The 17812-nt window shown below is 32.7% G+C and overlaps 1 protein-coding gene across 6 annotated transcripts; it reads left to right on the top strand.

The window, feature by feature from the left end:
- The first annotated feature begins 1089 nt into the window (after nt 1-1089).
- On the top strand, nt 1090-17572 carry LOC116593260 (NKG2-D type II integral membrane protein). 6 transcript variants are annotated; one of them, XM_032347267.1, is made up of 9 exons: nt 1090-1265; nt 2248-2354; nt 3518-3625; nt 9088-9180; nt 9616-9651; nt 10017-10168; nt 10705-10808; nt 16740-16822; nt 17408-17489. In XM_032347267.1, the coding sequence occupies exons 2-8, from the start codon at nt 2315-2317 to the stop codon at nt 16780-16782; spliced, it is 576 nt and encodes a 191-aa protein (XP_032203158.1). In that variant the 5' UTR covers nt 1090-1265; nt 2248-2314; the 3' UTR covers nt 16783-16822; nt 17408-17489. The 6 variants fall into 6 exon arrangements, with proteins under 6 accessions (XP_032203158.1, XP_032203156.1, XP_032203159.1 ...); XM_032347265.1 differs by lacking the exon at nt 16740-16822 and having other exon boundaries at nt 1094-1265; nt 17408-17572; XM_032347266.1 differs by lacking the exons at nt 1090-1265; nt 16740-16822 and adding an exon at nt 1337-1432 and having other exon boundaries at nt 17408-17572.
- Nucleotides 17573-17812: the final 240 nt, after the last annotated feature.

Genomic DNA, 17812 nt, shown 5'->3' with positions numbered 1-17812 from the left:
ATGTGTATGAAAACATATATATAAATATGTTTTCCAGAATGGCTGTACCAGTTTGCATTCCCACCAATAGTGTAAGACTGGTCCCCTTCCTCCACAGGCTCCTTTTGGGTGTGGTAGTCCTCTTTATCATTTTTTAAGGTAAAAAAAATTATGAGTAGCTAAAAACCAGAACACTAAGACATTAGTTGATTATATTGGTATTTTGGCAGAAGATTTGGTGCTAATGTTCTGAGAAATAGAAAGTAATATAATGAGTAATGTTCACAAGAAAAGTAGAGAAAAGGTCCTGTTTAATAGGAGCAGAGATGGTGTGAGATACCACATATATCATAAATGAAGTCATTCACCACTAACTGATAATTGTTGAAGCTATGAATATGAGGGTTCATTATGGAACTTTTTTTTTTGTATGCACTTTTCCATTATGGAACTTCTATTTTGTATGCATATATTTTTATAATTAAAAGGTCATGTGAATACACATATATGTCTATATACTTGTATGCACTTGTGTGTGTGCATATACTGATATATATGTGTATACATATGGAAGATATCTTTCTATAGTTCCAATTTATATGATATAGCATACTTGATTCCATTCAAATTTATTTTTTTAAAGATTTTTTTTTTTTTAATTTGAGAGAGAGACAGTGAGAGAGAGCATGAGCAAGGAAAAGGTCAGAAAGAGAAGCAGACTCCCCGTGGAGCTGGAGCCCCATGTGGGACTCTATCCCGGAACTCCGGGATCATGACCTGAGCCGAAGGCAGTCCTCAAACCAACGGAGCCACCCAGGTATACTTCCATTCAAATTTATAACAGCATGTTCACAAGATGATTATAAAGTTAACTTAATTTTCATCTTTTTCCCCCCACACAGTACTTATAACCATATTTTAGAAAAATTTTTCACTTAAAATTCAGAAAGACATTATCTAATAACACCTTGTGTTTCTCAAAACTCTGGGTACCTTCTTATCACTGAATTCATCATTTAAGCCATAAAATCATGTTAACGCCTACCATTTATTTCACCACATAGTGGAATTTTCTGTGCTGTGATGAAGTGGAAGAAGTGTGGTTTCTGCTATGCTTCTTCACAATATGAGATTACAGTAACACTTGCCATATCTTTCTTAGGAATCAGAATTGACTGTACTGCTCTAGTTTTAGTTCTAAAGTGATAGCTCAGGCCGTGTCTTAACTTTTCAGTTCTATAGGAGACTTTTATCCACACGAATCAAGACTTTCTTTATTTGATCAGGTTTGTTTCTGTGTGTGTCTGTGTTTCTAACAACTGTTTTTCAGGAAATGAGAAATTCTTGAGGTTTCAAACTCGAGAAAGTTTCCAAACTACTTACACTGTAAGGTAACTATAATTGCTTCTTTGAATAGAATTATGGAGATCAAGGAATTCTTCTTACTTCTGAGGTATATACTGGTTTACACTATACTCAGTGGCGAGTAGGCAGGATATATTTACTGAAGAATAAGATGTTATGATGTTGTTAAAAGATGGAGTCTTGTCATTAAACAAAACTAGAGGAATCAATCTACATTTGGGATTTAAAGATTGAATTTCCATTTTAATTCACACATGGGAATTTTCTGTTCTTATGCAGGGCACTTACCTTCTGTGATACACGACTTTATTTGCAAAGTGAAAAAAAATATTGTTACTTCCTACTATGATGATCAAATATGAAACAGCTTTTTTTTTAAATCTATTCACTATGTATATTTATTTAATAGCCATTTTCTCTCTGAAAGCTCTTCTAGGTACTATAAGATGTTACTATATAAATAAACATGAGATTATTTTTCTAATAAAGATGGTGATGATAACTTATAGATAATGATGATTATGGTGATGATGATGATAATAATGATGATACTATGGACAGAAGTTGAATTAATATGTATTAGAAACAAGCATCCAAAAAATTCATATGTCTTACCCAAATTTGCCTTGCCAAAAAAAATTGTCACCAAGTAAGATAACTATAAATAGAAAACTATGGGTGTTGTTATTCAAGATCAATAATGGAAAATATTTTTGATTAAGTAGCTTAATGTAGGTGAATTAAGAACACCTATTGCATTTTTAAAATATTTATTTTTTATTTTTAACTAAAAGAAATGCAAAAACTTAATTTTACCTGGCTTGTATGAACTCTTATTTTCGTTTTCCCCTTTATATATATGAATGGGAGTGATATTTGTGTATTCTTATTTTTCTAAGGAAGATATGTCATCTTCAAGATGAAGATTTTGGATTCATCTCTGGAGTAACTAAATAGTCATAATCCGACAATGAACCTGATCCGAGATCGGTGGGCTTATCCCAACATGGGTATGTGTTTTCCACATAGATGTGTAGTTTAGCCTGTGTATAATTTTAAGATTCCCAGAATTTGATATGAGTGTACAAGGCATAAGAAAGCAAGTTACTTTAATTCATTTATGTTCATTTCATGTTATATTTTAAATGGAGTTTTCAAAAACTCGAAAGCTTTTTTCCTCCTTTGTTTCATTAACTACCTAAAGTAAAATCTTTCACAATTTGAGGTAGCCTGAAATAGTGACAGCATGAGGATTTAGAGTTAGAAGAATTTTAAACAAACTTTTACTGGTCTCTAGCTTTGAGATCTGGACAACCCACATCTTCTCTGCACTTGAGTTTTCTTTTTATATCAAATAGAGATATAAAACATGTTATATGTACATTAGTCAATTTCTATGTCTAGCATTATATTAAATACAAATATGATTTTGGCCTCCTGTAACATTCAATTTTTTCATCCATAAAATAATATCTATCCTCTTCACATGTTTGATAACTCTGTTACATATGGTATGTACAAACAATGCTTTAGTTTAGTTTTAGGTATAAAAGATAATTAATATTAACATTTCATTATGTAAAGTTTTTATGTATTCAGTAATGATTACTATTTCAGGAAGAGAGCAAAGTGGCTTTTTACTTTTCCTTCACTGGAAAAAAAAGGCAATTACTGTTTACTACACGATTAACATTATTGATTCTAAATGAATGCTATTTTAATTTCACTTTTTAAACCACTCATGACAAGTTGTGTTAATATCCTTTGGTGTTTCATTCCTTTTTTCCCTTTTCTTTCTTTTTTTTTTTGCGTATAATTTGTGAGGTTATTAATTTAGCAAATATGGCTCTATGAATTAAACACATGCTATCTCCCTACGTCCCTGTCTATTTTACTATACACTGTCTTTATTTTAATGTTAGATTTTATTACACACTAAGAATTACCATATTTTATAGCACAGATCTGCTAAAGACCATTTGCCATAGAATAAATATAATTTTATTCATATTACAAGTACAAAAATTGTAATAATGAAGTAATATAAAACAAAAGTAACTTGATGTTATACTTTAAAAAGGATATGAACAGTATGTCAATTTAAATATGAAAAACTATGACCAAAGAGGCTGAAAGGCTATGACTCCTATTGACCTAAACTGTTTTTCTCTAGAAATGAATGAAGTTCGTAATTATAACTTGGAACTGGTAAAGCATGGTACTTCTCCACGATGGCAAAAGAGAAAGTCTACATTAATTACAAGCAAATGTGGAGAAAATAGTAAGTTCAATACTCCATTTGTCTTTTCTCACTATACTGAGGTGAGTTTTGGAATCTGTATGATTTGATCAGTGATTAACAGTCAGTTTGTTCTACCTTAATGAGAAAAGCAGAATTAAAATTAACTCTAGTATAATATTGGAAATTATAATACAATTAACAGAAATTGTTCAGCTTAGGATTTTTTCATGTCCAATAAATGATACTATCATTAACATAATAATGACAACTGAGACATCAGTTTCTTGATTTATTTTCAAGTTTTTATTTAAATTCCAGTTAGTTAACATATGGTGTAATAATAATTTAAGGTTTAGAATGTAGTGATTCATTACTTACATATAACACCTGGTGCTCATTTCAAGTGCTCTCCTTAATCCCTAACACCTATCCAGCTCATCTCCTACCACCCACCCTCTGGTAACCATCAGTTTGTTCTCTATAGGTAAGAGTCTTTTCCTTGGTTTGCCTTTTCTCCCCCTAGGTTCATTTGTTTTGTTTCTCAACTTGCACATATGAGTGAAATCATATGGTATTTGTCCTTCTTTAACTGATTTTGTTTGGCATAATACTCTCTAGCTCCACCCACACCATTGCAAATGGCAAGATTTCATTCTTTATGATGGTTAATATTCTAATATTCTATATACAAAATATTCTAATATATATATATATATATCTCGCTTTTTTATCCATTCATTTTGTCCATTCATCAGTCAATGGACATTTGGGATCTTTCCATAATTTGGCTAATGTTAATAATGTTGCTGTAAACATCAGGGTGCATATATCCCTTTAAATTAGTATTTTGTATCCTTTGGGTAAATACCTAGTAGTACAATTGTTGGATTGTAGGATAATTCTATTTTTAACTTTTTTTTCTATATATAAATTTTTTAAAATTTATTTATTTTCAGCATAACAGTATCATTATTTTTTCACCACACCCAGTGCTCCATGCAATCTGTGCCCTCTATAATACCCACCACCTGGAACCCCGACCTCCCACCCCCCCGCCACTTCAAACCCCTCAGATTGTTTTTCAGAGTCCATAGTCTCTCATGATTCACCTCCACCATACTATTCCATACTATTTCCATAGTATTTACAGGAGCTGTACCAGTTTGCATTCTTACCAACAATGCATGAGGGTTCCGCTTTCTCCAATTCCTCACAAATGTCTGGTGTTTCCTGTGTTGTTCATTTTAGCCATTTCAACTGGTATCTGTTGATATCTCATCATAGTTTTGATTTGTATTTCCCTGATTATGAGTAATGTTGGACATCTTTTCATATGTCTGTTGGACACCTAGATGTCTTTGTAAAATGTCTATTCATGCCTTTGCCCATTTTAACTGGGTAATTTTGGGGGGGTTGGGTTGAGTTTTATAAGTTCTTCCTAAACGTTGGATATTAACCCTTTATCAGATAATGTCATTTGCAAGTATCTTTTCCTATTCCATAGGTTGTCTTTCAGTTCTGTTGAGTGTTTCCTTCACTATGAAGAAGGTTTTTATTTTTATAAGTTCCAATAGTTTATTTATGCTTTTGTTTTTCTTGCCTCAGGAGACATACTAGTAAGAAGTTGCTATGGCCAATGTCAAAGAGTTTACTGTCTCTGTTCTCCTGTAGGGTTCTCATGGTTTCCTGTCTCACATTTAGGTCTTTCATCAACTTTAAATTTATTTCTGTGTATGGTATAAGAAAGTGATCCACTTTCTTTCTTTTGCATGTTGCTCTCCAATTTTCCCAACACCATTTGTCAAAGAGACTGTCCTTTTTCTATTGGATATTCTTTATTGCTTTGTCAAAGGTTAGTTGGTCATAGAGCTGTGGGTTCATTTCTGGATTTTCTATTCTATTCTATTAATCTATGTGTCCATTTTTGTGCCAGGACCATACTGTCTTGATTACTACAGGTTTGTAATATAACTGGAAGTGTGGAATTGTAAAGCTTCTAGTTTTGCTTTTCTTTCTCAAGGTTGCTTTGGGTATTCAGGGTCTTTCATGGTTTGTATGGAATTGTGTTCTGGCTCCATGAAAAATGCTTTTGGTATTTGGCTAGAGATTACATTGAATATGAGACAGCAGTTTCTAAGGGAGCACTGAACAACTAACTTTAAGGAGAAGTAAATGAAATGGAAACAAAAGGTAAAGGAAATACAAAATATCTTTCAGAGATCTGTTCTTAAAGGTGTGGAAGCAACAATTTGATTGTCATCCACAGAAATGTTTCAGAATGTACAGAGATAAGCTCTCTGTCTTTTAGCAAGCCAGAATACCATTGAAAATAGAGCCTGAAGTGGTTTACACAGAAAGGAAAACAACATACTTCTCACTTATGAATCTTCATAAAGTCTTAAAAAATAAATGATTATTTATGAGTGGATTACAGGGAGGGAAATGTGCCATATGTAGTCATCAAAGGGGAAAGCTTGTATGATCATATGCATAATGTTGAAAAGGTTTTAGATAAAAATCACTCTGAGTTCTTAATTTAAAAGAACTTAATTTTAAAAATCTCTAATAAATAAATACTTTTTTCAAACATATACTTGTTCAGAAGTTATCATTATGCTTATTGATAAATGCTAGCTGCATTTTGTTTTTTACAGGTTTTATTTATTTATTTCACAGACAGAGATCACAAGTAGGCAGAGGCAGGCAGAGAGAGAGGGGGAAGCAGGCTCCCTGCCAAGCAGAGAGCCCAATGTGGGGCTCAATCCCAGGACCCTGGGTTCATGACCTGAGCCGAAGGCAGAGGCTTTAACCCACTGAGTCACCCCGGCGCCCCTGCATTTTTATTATAGTTAGAAAAGACAAGAATTTTTGCTCTCATTGTTGTTGACTAATAGTGATTGTTCTGCTGGTGCTAGCCAACATGAATAACCAAAAAAAAGAAAAAAGCAAATGATGTGACATTAGAATAAAAGGGCAAAAAAAACCATTACTTGAAATTATATGTAATTTAAAATACTTTTTTTTAATTTTTAAATTTTTTAATAAACATATATTTTTATCCCCAGGGGTACAGGTCTGTGAACTGCCAGGTTTACACATTTCACAGCACTCATGATAGCACATATCCTCCCCAATGTCTATATCCCCACCACCCTCTCCCATCCCCCCTCCCCCCCAGCAACCTTTTAAAGACCTTCAAAAGCTTCATTCAAGAATATGGCAAACAATAAGAAAATCTGATATGAGGACTCAATTGAAGATAAGATATAAAAATCAATTGCCTTACTATCTAGAAAAACAACAAAAATGTGATGAAACAAAAATTCCATATATACAAGACCAATTTTTTTTAAAAAAATACAGAAATAAACTTTTTAATTAAAAACACTAGAAGTAAAACTATCAATTTAAAGTTGTATTAACAGGGCCACCTGGGTGGCTCAGTGGGTTAAAACCTCTGCCTTTGGCTCAGGTCGTGATCCCAGGGTCCTGGGATTGAGCCCCACATAGGGCTTTCTGCTCGGCAGGGAGTCTGCTTCCCCCTCTCTCTGCCTGCCTCTCTGCCTACTTGTGATCTCTGTCAAATAAATAAATAAAATCTTTAATAAAAAATTGTATTGACAAACATAAAATAAGACATGCATAATGGGAAAAAACATTTTAAAGATGTAAATTATCTCCATGTATTTATGCATTTAATGTGACTCTATTGAAAGATTAATTACAATATTTTAAACATACAGGTTCTTGAAAAACTTAAAGTTCTTTTTATTTTTTTTTCTTTTTCTTTTTTTAAAAGATTTTATTTATTTATTTGACAGAGAGAGACACAGCAAGAGAGGGAATACAAGAAGCAGGGGGAGTAGGAGAGGGAGAAGGAGGCTTCCTGCCGAGCAGGGAGCCCAATATGGGGCTCGATCCCAGGAAGCTGGGATCATGACCTGAGCCGAAGGCAGAGGCTTAACCCACTGAGCCACCCAGGTACCCCAAGTTCTTTTTATTTTAAAGTTCTTAAGGTACATATAAAGTGGAATGATAACCCAAAATATTTTGAAAAAGAAATGTAATATATAGTTGTGGGTACTGTGAAAAACTCAAGCATGTTGCAAAACTAAGGGAATTTTACATATAGTTTGAATAGAAAGTGCATAAAGAATATAGGAATAAATGAAAATACAAATATGAATGTATTATATGCTAAAGGTGGTATTTCATAACAATGAGAACACATTGATTTATTCAGTAAATGATGTTAGAAAAATTCAGTACCCATTTGGAAAAAATAATTTTAAATTTAAGTTCCTACCTTATTTATTACACACACACACACACACACACACACACACACAAATATCAAATAGGTCAAATAAAAAAGGAAACCATATAACATGATGACACATGAGTTCAACCTACTTTATGAACTAAGAATAATGAAGACATTTTATCATATCCAAAAAAATCAGTTATAAAGGAAAATTTGATCAAGGTAACCATTACACATTCAACACTCTCACAATTTCATAATGTTAAAGCAGAAAAATCTGAGATGTGTGTTTGCAAAACATATGGTAAGAAATGAACTAATACCCTTAACCCCAAAAGCAAAAAAAGGAACCAGCTACTCAAAACAAACAAGAGAATTATCAGAGAAATAAAATAAAAACATTATTTAACCATAGTAAAAGATGTCCAATCTTATTCATAACAGGAAATTTAAATTAAAAATATGGATTATAAGGTTTATATATTTAAAATGTGAGTAATATTTAGTGCAGAGAAGATGTGAGCAAACAGGCTTTTAAATTTATTTCTGGTACTACATAAATTGGTATTTCTTCTTTGGACTGAAAATTTCAATCACTACAAAAATTTTAAATGCAAATGCCCTTTGACTCAGCAGTTACTCTCTCAGGTATTTCTCTTAGAGAGGAACTCAAAAATATACACTGGTGTGTATAAAACATTATTTCATATTGTTATATCTAATAACAAAACTCAGAAACAATTTAAATTCATGTTGGAAAAAATTAAGTTTGTCAATAGATTTTGTCCACGTATCAATGAAATGTAATGAAAGCAACTATTTATAAAATTTTGACTTTATAAGACATGATATAGAATAATCACTAAGTATAATCTAAGAATAATCACGAAGTATTTTCTGCAGTTTCTTCAACGTGTTCTTAAAAAGGGATTGAAGGGAAATGTCTATATTTATTCTTGTATCTACATAAAAATATTTTTTAAATTATAGCCATGATTTATTCTATGGTTGAAACTGGAGAACTCTTAGAGAGAAACAGTAAGGGAGTATGCATTTCTGTAGTCTTTTTCTTTTTTTAATCACTTGCAAAGTACTTATTTTACTAGTTCTGAGTAAAAGTACTGATGTCCCTTCCCCCTAAAAAACACTCATAACATTTATATCAAATATGAACATACCAAACTTTTTAATCTTTATTTTCTATTCTTTCTCATCCTTTTTTTTTTTTTTTTGACAGCATCTCCATTTTTTGTAGCCCGCGCCATTGCTATAGCTATGGGGATCCATTTCATTATAATGGTAATGATATGCAGTGCCATATTCATACACTGTAAGTGATAGTAGAGAAGTAGATAGATCATTCTTGACCTAATGATTGTAATGCATTACTTTGATTAGTATTCAGAAATACAGAGACACAAACAAGCAATATTGTATGTGTCTTTATGTTTTTGCTATTAGTGTAAAAATGTGTCAACTACTTTTGCTGGGACTATGTTACTAATAACCTTTTAATAATTTTATTTTTTTATTATTGAACTGTGTTTTACATATAATGTTATATTAGTTTTAGGTGTACAACATAGTGATTCAACAATTCTATACATTACTCAGTGTTCACAATGATGAATGTAATCACCATCTGTCATTATACAATGCTATTACAATATTTTTTACTATATTCCCTATGCTATACTTTTCATTTTCATGACTTATTTTACAACTGGAAGTTTGTACTTCTTAATCCTCTTAATTATTTTAATAGCATTATTCAACCAAGAAGCTCCAATTTCTTTGCAAGGTAAGTGAAAGTTTTCTAATATTTTGAAGCACAGATTATATGAATCTCTATGTAATTGAGCATAAGCATGTATCCAATGTTATTAACAAGAGAATGTATGAGAAAATGATTAATTCCTGTCCGTAATCCATAACATCCCCCAATTTTTATTTTTTAACAATGAAAGAGTGCTTCTAAAAAAGCAGAAGATACTTGGTTTTGACATCTGTCTCTCTTTATAAATGTGTAAAGATATGTCATTGGAGGGATCCAGTTGGTTATCTGGAATGTTAAAGTTACAATAAAAGAGCATTTAACCTGTCTAGACAAAATCTGCTATAATCTTCAGACTCATACAGAATTAATAATTTATTCTTTCTTTCTAGAAAGTTATTGTGGCCCATGTCCTAAAAACTGGATATGTTATAAAAATAACTGTTACCAATTTTTTAATGAGAGCAAAAACTGGTACCAGAGCCAAGCTTCTTGTATGTCTCAAAATTCCAGTCTCCTGAAGATATACAGCAGAGAAGATCAGGTTGAGTATTTGTTTTAATTTCCCTTACTATACTCAGTCCTAACATGGGAGGCAACTCATTGAAATATGAACCTGAAACATTAGAGAGTCACTAAGACTCAGATATATCCATCCTAAATTTTTCTGCACCAAAAATAAGAAAGCACAGGGCACTGGGGTGATTCAATTGGTTAAGCATCTGCCTTCGGCTCAGGTCATATCCCAGGGTCCTGGGATGGAGCCCTGCATCAGGCCCCCTGCTCAGTGGAGAGCCTGCTTCTCCCTCTCCCTCCACCTCTTCTGCCCCACAACTTGTGTGCTCCCCCCATCTCAAATAGATAAATAAAGTCTTTTTTTAATAAATAAAAATTTAAAATTTAAAAAAATAAATAAAAATAAGAAAGCACAGAAATTTTAGGTATTATGTACAATGTTTAAGTGAGAATTAGGCTAGAGGACAGAATGCATTTCCCCAAGTGTGGGGAAAAGTGATTAAATAATTATGGCTTTGTATTAATTAAAATTCTGAGCACTGATTTATTTGTGGTCTCAAACAGGACTTCTTTAAATTAGTGAAATCATACCATTGGATGGGACTGATACAAATTCCAGCAAATGGATCTTGGCAGTGGGAAGATGGCACCATTCTCTTACAGAACCAGTAAGTCTTAAGGTGTCTATTTGTGGGTTTGTGTCTAAGCTGTCCCTATGGTCATTCAAAATCATGTTACTTCACACAATGCCAGCATGTTCCCATATTCTAACAGATTCAGCAAAACACCCTGAGGTCCTAAATTTAGGAGATTATAGACAGAGCAGCCAATACCAATTATAATGAGTAACATTGTTTGCTATGTGCTAAGTACTGCACAAGGTAAATCTAATACTATGCCCATTTTACAGAGGAAGAGACTAAAGCAGAGAGGTTAACACATATTCTTTCTAGAAGTTTCACCTGCAAAACTTTCCCTTTGCACCCTTGTAATCTCTCCTTCTTACCCCTTTTTGCCACCTTTTTCTGACCCCAGGCAACTAACCTACTTTATGTCACTATAGATTAGTTTGCAATTTATAGAATTTAATATGAATGGATTTCTACCGTATGTGCCATTTTTATGTCTGGCTTTTTCACCCAGCATAATTATTTTGGATTCAGCCACCTCATAGCATGTATGAGGTATTCCATTTATGAGTCACTCAATTTGTTTTTCCTTTCCTCTGTTGATGGATAGATAGGTAGTTTCCAGTTGTTGACCATTAGCAATAAAGCTACTTGCTATGAATATTTGTGTACAAGTCTGTATGAACATATACAGAACATACACATTTCTTTTCTCTTACATTGAAAGGTAAGAGTAGAATGGTTGGGTAATATAAGAAGTATGTGTTTACTTTTAAGAACCTGCCAAACTATTTTCCAAAGCAACTGTGCCATTTTACATTCCTACTAGCAGTGTATGAGAGCTCTACTTGCTCTCCATCCTGGTCTACACTTGTTACATCCCTGACATTTTAGCCATTCTCATAGGTGTGTAGTGGTATCTCATTGTGGTTTTAACTTGCATTTCGCTAATGACTAATGATGACGAACATCTTTTTTGTGCTCATTTACCATTTTTCAATTTTCTATTTCATTAACTGCTGCTCCCCACTTCCACTATATTTCTTTCAGTATTCACTCACACAGGCTCCTCATTCAACCTTCAGCTGTATTAATGGACTCCCATTTATCTATCCTCTAAAGAAAAGAGAAAGAAAATCACCATAGTTTCTTGTAGTGAAAACTGATCTATTGGTTTGAAATTTTTTCCTAATAGAAACACATTCAGGCTACAAATATGTAAGATAATTTTGCAACATCCTCACACGTTTTGAGATATTATGTTTTCATTTTCATTCACTTCAAAATAGCTTCTAAATTCCCATTTGCATTCTTCTTCGATCCATGGATTATTCAGAAGTATGTTATTTAGTTTCCAACATTTGGAATTTCCCAGAGATTTTTTTCTTTTACTGAGTTCTAATTTAGTTCCATCTTAATCAAAGAATACTTTGTATGACTTGAATCCACTTAAGTTTTTTTTTTTTATTTTTTTATTTTTTTATTTCCAGCATAACAGTATTCATTATTTTTGCACCACACCCCGTGCTCCATGCAATCCGTGCCCTCTATAATACCCACCACCTGGTACCCCAACCTCCCACCCCCCGTCCCTTCAAAACCCTCAGATTGTTTTTCAGAGTCCATAGTCTCTCATGGTTCACCTCCCCTTCCAATTTCCCCCAACTCCCTTCTCCACTCTAAGTCCCCATGTCCTCCATGCTATTTGTTATGCTCCACAAATAAGTGAAACCATATGATAATTGACTCTCTCTGCTTGACTTATTTCACTCAGCATAATCTCTTCCAGTCCCGTCCATGTTGCTACAAAAGTTGGGTATTCATCCTTTCTGATGGAGGCATAATACTCTATCCCCAGGGGTACAGGTCTGTGAATCACCAGGTTTACACACTTCACAGCACTCACCAAAGCACATACCCTCCCCAATGTCCATAATCCCACCCCCTTCTCCCAAACCCCCTCCCCCCAGCAACCCTCAGTTTGTTTTGTGAGATTAAAAGTCACTTATGGTTTGTCTCCCTCCCAATCCACTTAAGTTTATTGAGATTAGTTTTATGGACCTGACTATAGTATGTTTTCCAAAACGTTCCATGTGAACTTGAACAAACTGTGTATTACACGATTCTTGGGACGAGTATATTATAATTTCAATTAGGTCAAGTTAGTTGGGAGTGTTGCTTCAGTCTTCCATATCCTTTCTAATTTTCTGTCTATTTATTCTATTAATTACTGAGAGACAGATATCGAAATCTTGGAGTATAATTACAGATTTATGTATTTTAGTTGTAGTTCAAAAATTTTTCCCAAAATATTCTTAAGTTCTACTGATAAATGTTTGGGTTGTTGTGTACTCTTGATGAATTTATGACTCTTATCATTATGTAATCTCTTTTTCCATAATGACATTTTGTGCTGTGAAATCCTTCTTTGTCTATTATAAATATAGCCATGTCAGGTTCTCTTTGATTAGTGCTAATGTGGTGTTTATTTTGCATTCCTTTCTTTTTAACCTATCTGTGTATTTATATTACAACTAACTTCTATGGACAGAATACTCTTATAGACAGACTACAGCTGGAATCATTTTTTCATCAAATCTAATGATCTCTGCCCTTTTGATGGGAAGTTTAAGACATTCACTTTCTATGTGATTATTTATATCGTTTAAGTCTTTATCTTGCAATTTGTTTATTATTTGCCCAATTCGCTGTTTATTAGTTTAAGAGATAAAGTTCAGTCATTCTTCAGTTGAATATAATACCCATTGTTCATTACATCAAGTACCTTCCTTAATGCCAATTACCTAACTACTGCATTCCCCCACCCAACTTTCCTCCAGCACCCCAGTTTGTTCCCAATAATTAAGAATCTCTTATGGTTTGCTTCTCTCTCTGTTTTCATCTTACTTTATTTTTTCCTTCCCTTCCTGTATGTTCATCTTCTTTTTCTTACATCCCACATATGAGTGAGATCATATGGCATTTGTCTTTCTCTGACTTATTTAGTAACTGGTATTATATCACTTATGTATTAGTATAGAATTCTTGCAATAGTATCCTTCCATTTCTTCCTTTTAAACTTTGTACTATTTTTTTCTAGCCTGTTAAGATATAATTAACATATAACATTGTGTAAGTTTAAGGTGTACAATAAAATGATTTGCTACACACACACACACACACACACACATATATATATATAGTTCAGTGATTACCACAATAAAGGTTAGTTAACACATTTATTACCTTCACTTGACCACAATTTTTATTTATTTATTTTTTTGGTAAGAACATTTAAAATTAACTCTGTTGGCAACTTTCAAGTATATAACACAGTATTTCTAACCATTGTCATGCTCTATACTAGATATAATATCAGATGACATGTATATTATTATAACATATGTTATATATATAACATATTTACATGTATATGTTAGGTTGTTCATCTGAGATCTTTCTTTTCTCTTCATTTAGGCGTTGATTCCTATAAAATCCCCTCTTAGAACTAATGTCTTTGCTATATTCCATAAGTGTTGGTATGTTGTACTTTCATTTTTGTTCATCTCAAGATGCTTTTTGATGTCTCTTTTGATTTCTTCTTTAATCCATTGGTTGTTTGGGAGCATGTTGCTCAATTTCCATGTATTTGTGAAATTTTCTGTTTTTTTCCTGCTATAGATTTCTAGTTTCATACCACTGTGGTCATAAAAAACACCTGATATGATTTTTAATCATAAATCTGTTAGGGCTTTCTTTGTGGCCCAATATATCATCTCTCCTGGGAAATATTTCATATGCCCTTAAGAAGAATGTGTAATCTGCTTCTGTTTGATTGAATGTTCTGGATATGTGTGTTAGGCCCATTTGGTCTATAGCGTTATTCAAATTTACTGTTTCCTTATTAATTGTCTCATGTCTATTTAATGTTACAAGTACAATACTGAAATTCCCTATGTTACTGTCTTGCTATCTCTTTCTCCCTTCAGTTCTGTTAGTAGGTTCTTTATATATTTAGGTGTTCCAATGTTGGGTGAATATATATTTAAAATTGTTTTATCCTCTTGATTAATCAACCCTTTTACTACAATATAGTGACATTTTTGTCTTCTGTGACTGATTTTGACTTAAAGTCTATTTTGACTGATATAACTATGCCCATACCTATTTGGTTTGGCATATCATTTGCATGGAATATCACCTACCATTCATTCACTTTTCGCCTATGTGTGCCCTCAGAGTAAGTCTCTTGCAGGCAGCATATTGATGTATCTCATTTTTAATCCATTTAGCCCCCCTATAATATATCTTTTTCCCATCTCTAGCTACTTTAATAGTTTTTCTTTATAACTGGATTTGAGAAATTGGGTTGTAATATGCCTTAGGTTAGCTTTTTTTTTTTTTTCTTGTGCTTGTGTTTTGTTGAGACTCTTAGATCTGTGAATTTATAATTTTCAGAAAAATTTAAAAATTTACTACTATTATTTATTCAAATTTTCTGCCCTTTCATTTCTCTTTCCTTTCCCTCAGACACACTACAGTTACAAATACATTAAACAAATTGAAATTGGAATGAAGTTAACTTGTGCTTTTTTCTTATATAAAACTATAAAAGTTTTTAATTCTTTATTTCAAGTGTATTTTACTTATTTGAATCTCTAGTTCTGTAAAGATGATACAAACATCACAACAACATTAACGCTAATGTCTGGTTAATTAGCTGGTTCCTTACTGTCACAGACAGTTTTATGCTCTTCATATGTATCTTTCCATTGAGCACTCTTAAAAACCTCTATAACAGGGTCATTTTTAATTTTGCTGGTAAGAAACAGAGTTTTAAAGTGTATAATAATTCACCTAAACTATAAAATGAGTAATAGTTCTGTTAGGGATTCAAATAAATGTCTTTATTACTCTACAGCCAAAATTACTATTGAATGACCTTTAAAAAATCCCTTCTCAAGGCACCTGGGTGGTTCAGTTGGTTGGGAATCCCAGTCTTGGTTTCAGCTCTGGTCATGATCTCATGGATCATGAGATTAAGCTCCACTTTGGGCTCCACCATCAGAGGGGTGTCTGCTTAAAGATTCTCTCCCTCTGCCCCTCTCTCCCTTTCTCTCCCTCTCTCTAAAATAAATAAATAAATATATATTTTTTAAATTGCTTCTCCTTGATTTTAAAGTTCACTTTGCTTCCCTAATGGTTAGTTGGCAGTAATCAATGCATAACCTTTTACTGCCATCTGTTTCCTTCATCCCCTTATATTCATTGTTAACAGGTACTACCTATGCTCCTCCTTCATTATATACTTGGAATTTGGAGGCCCCAGTACACCCTAGACTTGATGTGGAATGACCTCATTTCTGTATGGCTTGTGACTTTATTTTTGACGAAAACCAGTCTATTCTCCAGAAATACTAATAAAACTTGTTTCACCTTATCTCAGTATTTTCCATGCTTTAAGTGTAAATGTTTGTTTTAGAAGCAAAAGCAAAACAACTAGCAAAATAAATTTCAGTTATGCATGTGATATTTTTTGAGTGTTATTCAATTTCCAGGAACTTTGCAGAGATAATGACAGAGATGAATAGGACAAAATTCCTTCAGGGGTTTCACACTTCTGTTAGAGATATGGTTATAAGCAACTAAGTACCATCCAGAATAATCAGTACTCTGGCAGACATGGGATACAAATGGTATGGGAAAGCACACAGAAATGGAAGGAATAAAAAAAAAAAAAGTGAGATTTAAAAATGAGACTCTAATGTACATAGATTGAGACCAACTAACAGCAGTTACTAAAAATATCTTAATTTTTTCTCCTGTGGTAGCTAATGGTTTCTATATGGACTGAGTCTCTTCCCTTGTCCTTTTGAATACAAACTATCAGACCATGGTCTTTCTCTATTTTTTTGTTCAGATTTACACTGATGCATCCTCACTCTTTCCTTGGCCTTCTATTTCCCACAGGTTCCTGGCAGAATACAAATCACCAGACTCTGAAGCAAAATAGATACACAGATATAACTATCTCTACATGAAAAAATAAATAAGTAACTATCTCTACGTGGAATGTTTACAGACACACACATATTTTATATATATTTATATATATATACATTATATATATATATACACAGACATTTCATATATAAAAGAATTTTATAATATTTATTTCCTTACCAAGTAAATTTGCATATATCCAAAGAAGATTGTTTATTTGTACATAAAACATGACATCTGCTGACTTCTAAATTGAATTCTAAGTTCTAACCTATTTGATATGCTTAAAAATATTTTAAAACTTTCATTTCACTCAGGTACATATATCAAGAGATTCCAGACTTCCTAAATTGACTAATTTCCAATGTAGAAAAAAATAGTGGTATATAATTTATAATAGAATGAAGTTTTTGCTTTTATAACTGACTTGGCTATGTTTTGCATATCTTTAACTAAGAAAGACTAGGCATGGTCTTAAAACCTTCTGAAACAATATTATTTCAATACCTATATTTAGATTTGTTGTATTGCATTTTATATTTATGCATTGATAAATATGTATTGCTTGAATTAATTTACATATTAAATATGTAAATATGTGTTAATAAAGTCACAAATATAATTTGTCCTTCTAGATTAACAATGGTTGAAATGCAGAATGGAACCTGTGCAGTTTATGGATCAAGTTTTAAAGGTTATACTGAAAACTGTTCAACTCCAAACACATACATCTGCATGCAAAGGATTGTATAAATGCTTATGATTTATAAAAAATAAAGAATTCAAGAGCATAAAAGCCATTCTTGGGGTGCTAGTGTGGCTCAGTCTGTTAAGGCTCTATCTTTAGCTCAGGTCATGATTGCAGGGTCCTAGGATGAGCCTCAAGTCAAGCGCTCAGCAGGGAGCCTGCTTCTCCCTCTGTTCCACCCCCTCCTCATTCTTGCGTGTGCTCTCTCTCTCACTGTCACTCTATCTCAAATAAATAAAAATAAAATCTTTTAAAGAAATAAGTCTTTCTCTGAATGTTCTCTGTGAAGAAA

This window comes from Mustela erminea, chromosome 6 (genome assembly GCF_009829155.1).
Source record: "Mustela erminea isolate mMusErm1 chromosome 6, mMusErm1.Pri, whole genome shotgun sequence".
NCBI classification, from domain to species: Eukaryota; Metazoa; Chordata; class Mammalia; order Carnivora; family Mustelidae; genus Mustela; species Mustela erminea.
The sequence above is the reverse complement of the archived record's forward strand: the minus strand, read 5'-3'. Positions and strand labels throughout refer to the sequence as shown.

Excerpts from the sequence above, each read along its gene's own strand:
- LOC116593260 (XM_032347265.1), top strand. The coding sequence starts at position 2,315 with ATGAACCTGATCCGAGATCGGTGGGCTTATCCCAACATGG. Across the intron at positions 9,652-10,016 it reads AGCTCCAATTTCTTTGCAAG|AAAGTTATTGTGGCCCATGT; the intron begins GTAAGTGAAAGT and ends CTTTCTTTCTAG. Across the intron at positions 10,169-10,704 it reads TATACAGCAGAGAAGATCAG|GACTTCTTTAAATTAGTGAA; the intron begins GTTGAGTATTTG and ends GGTCTCAAACAG.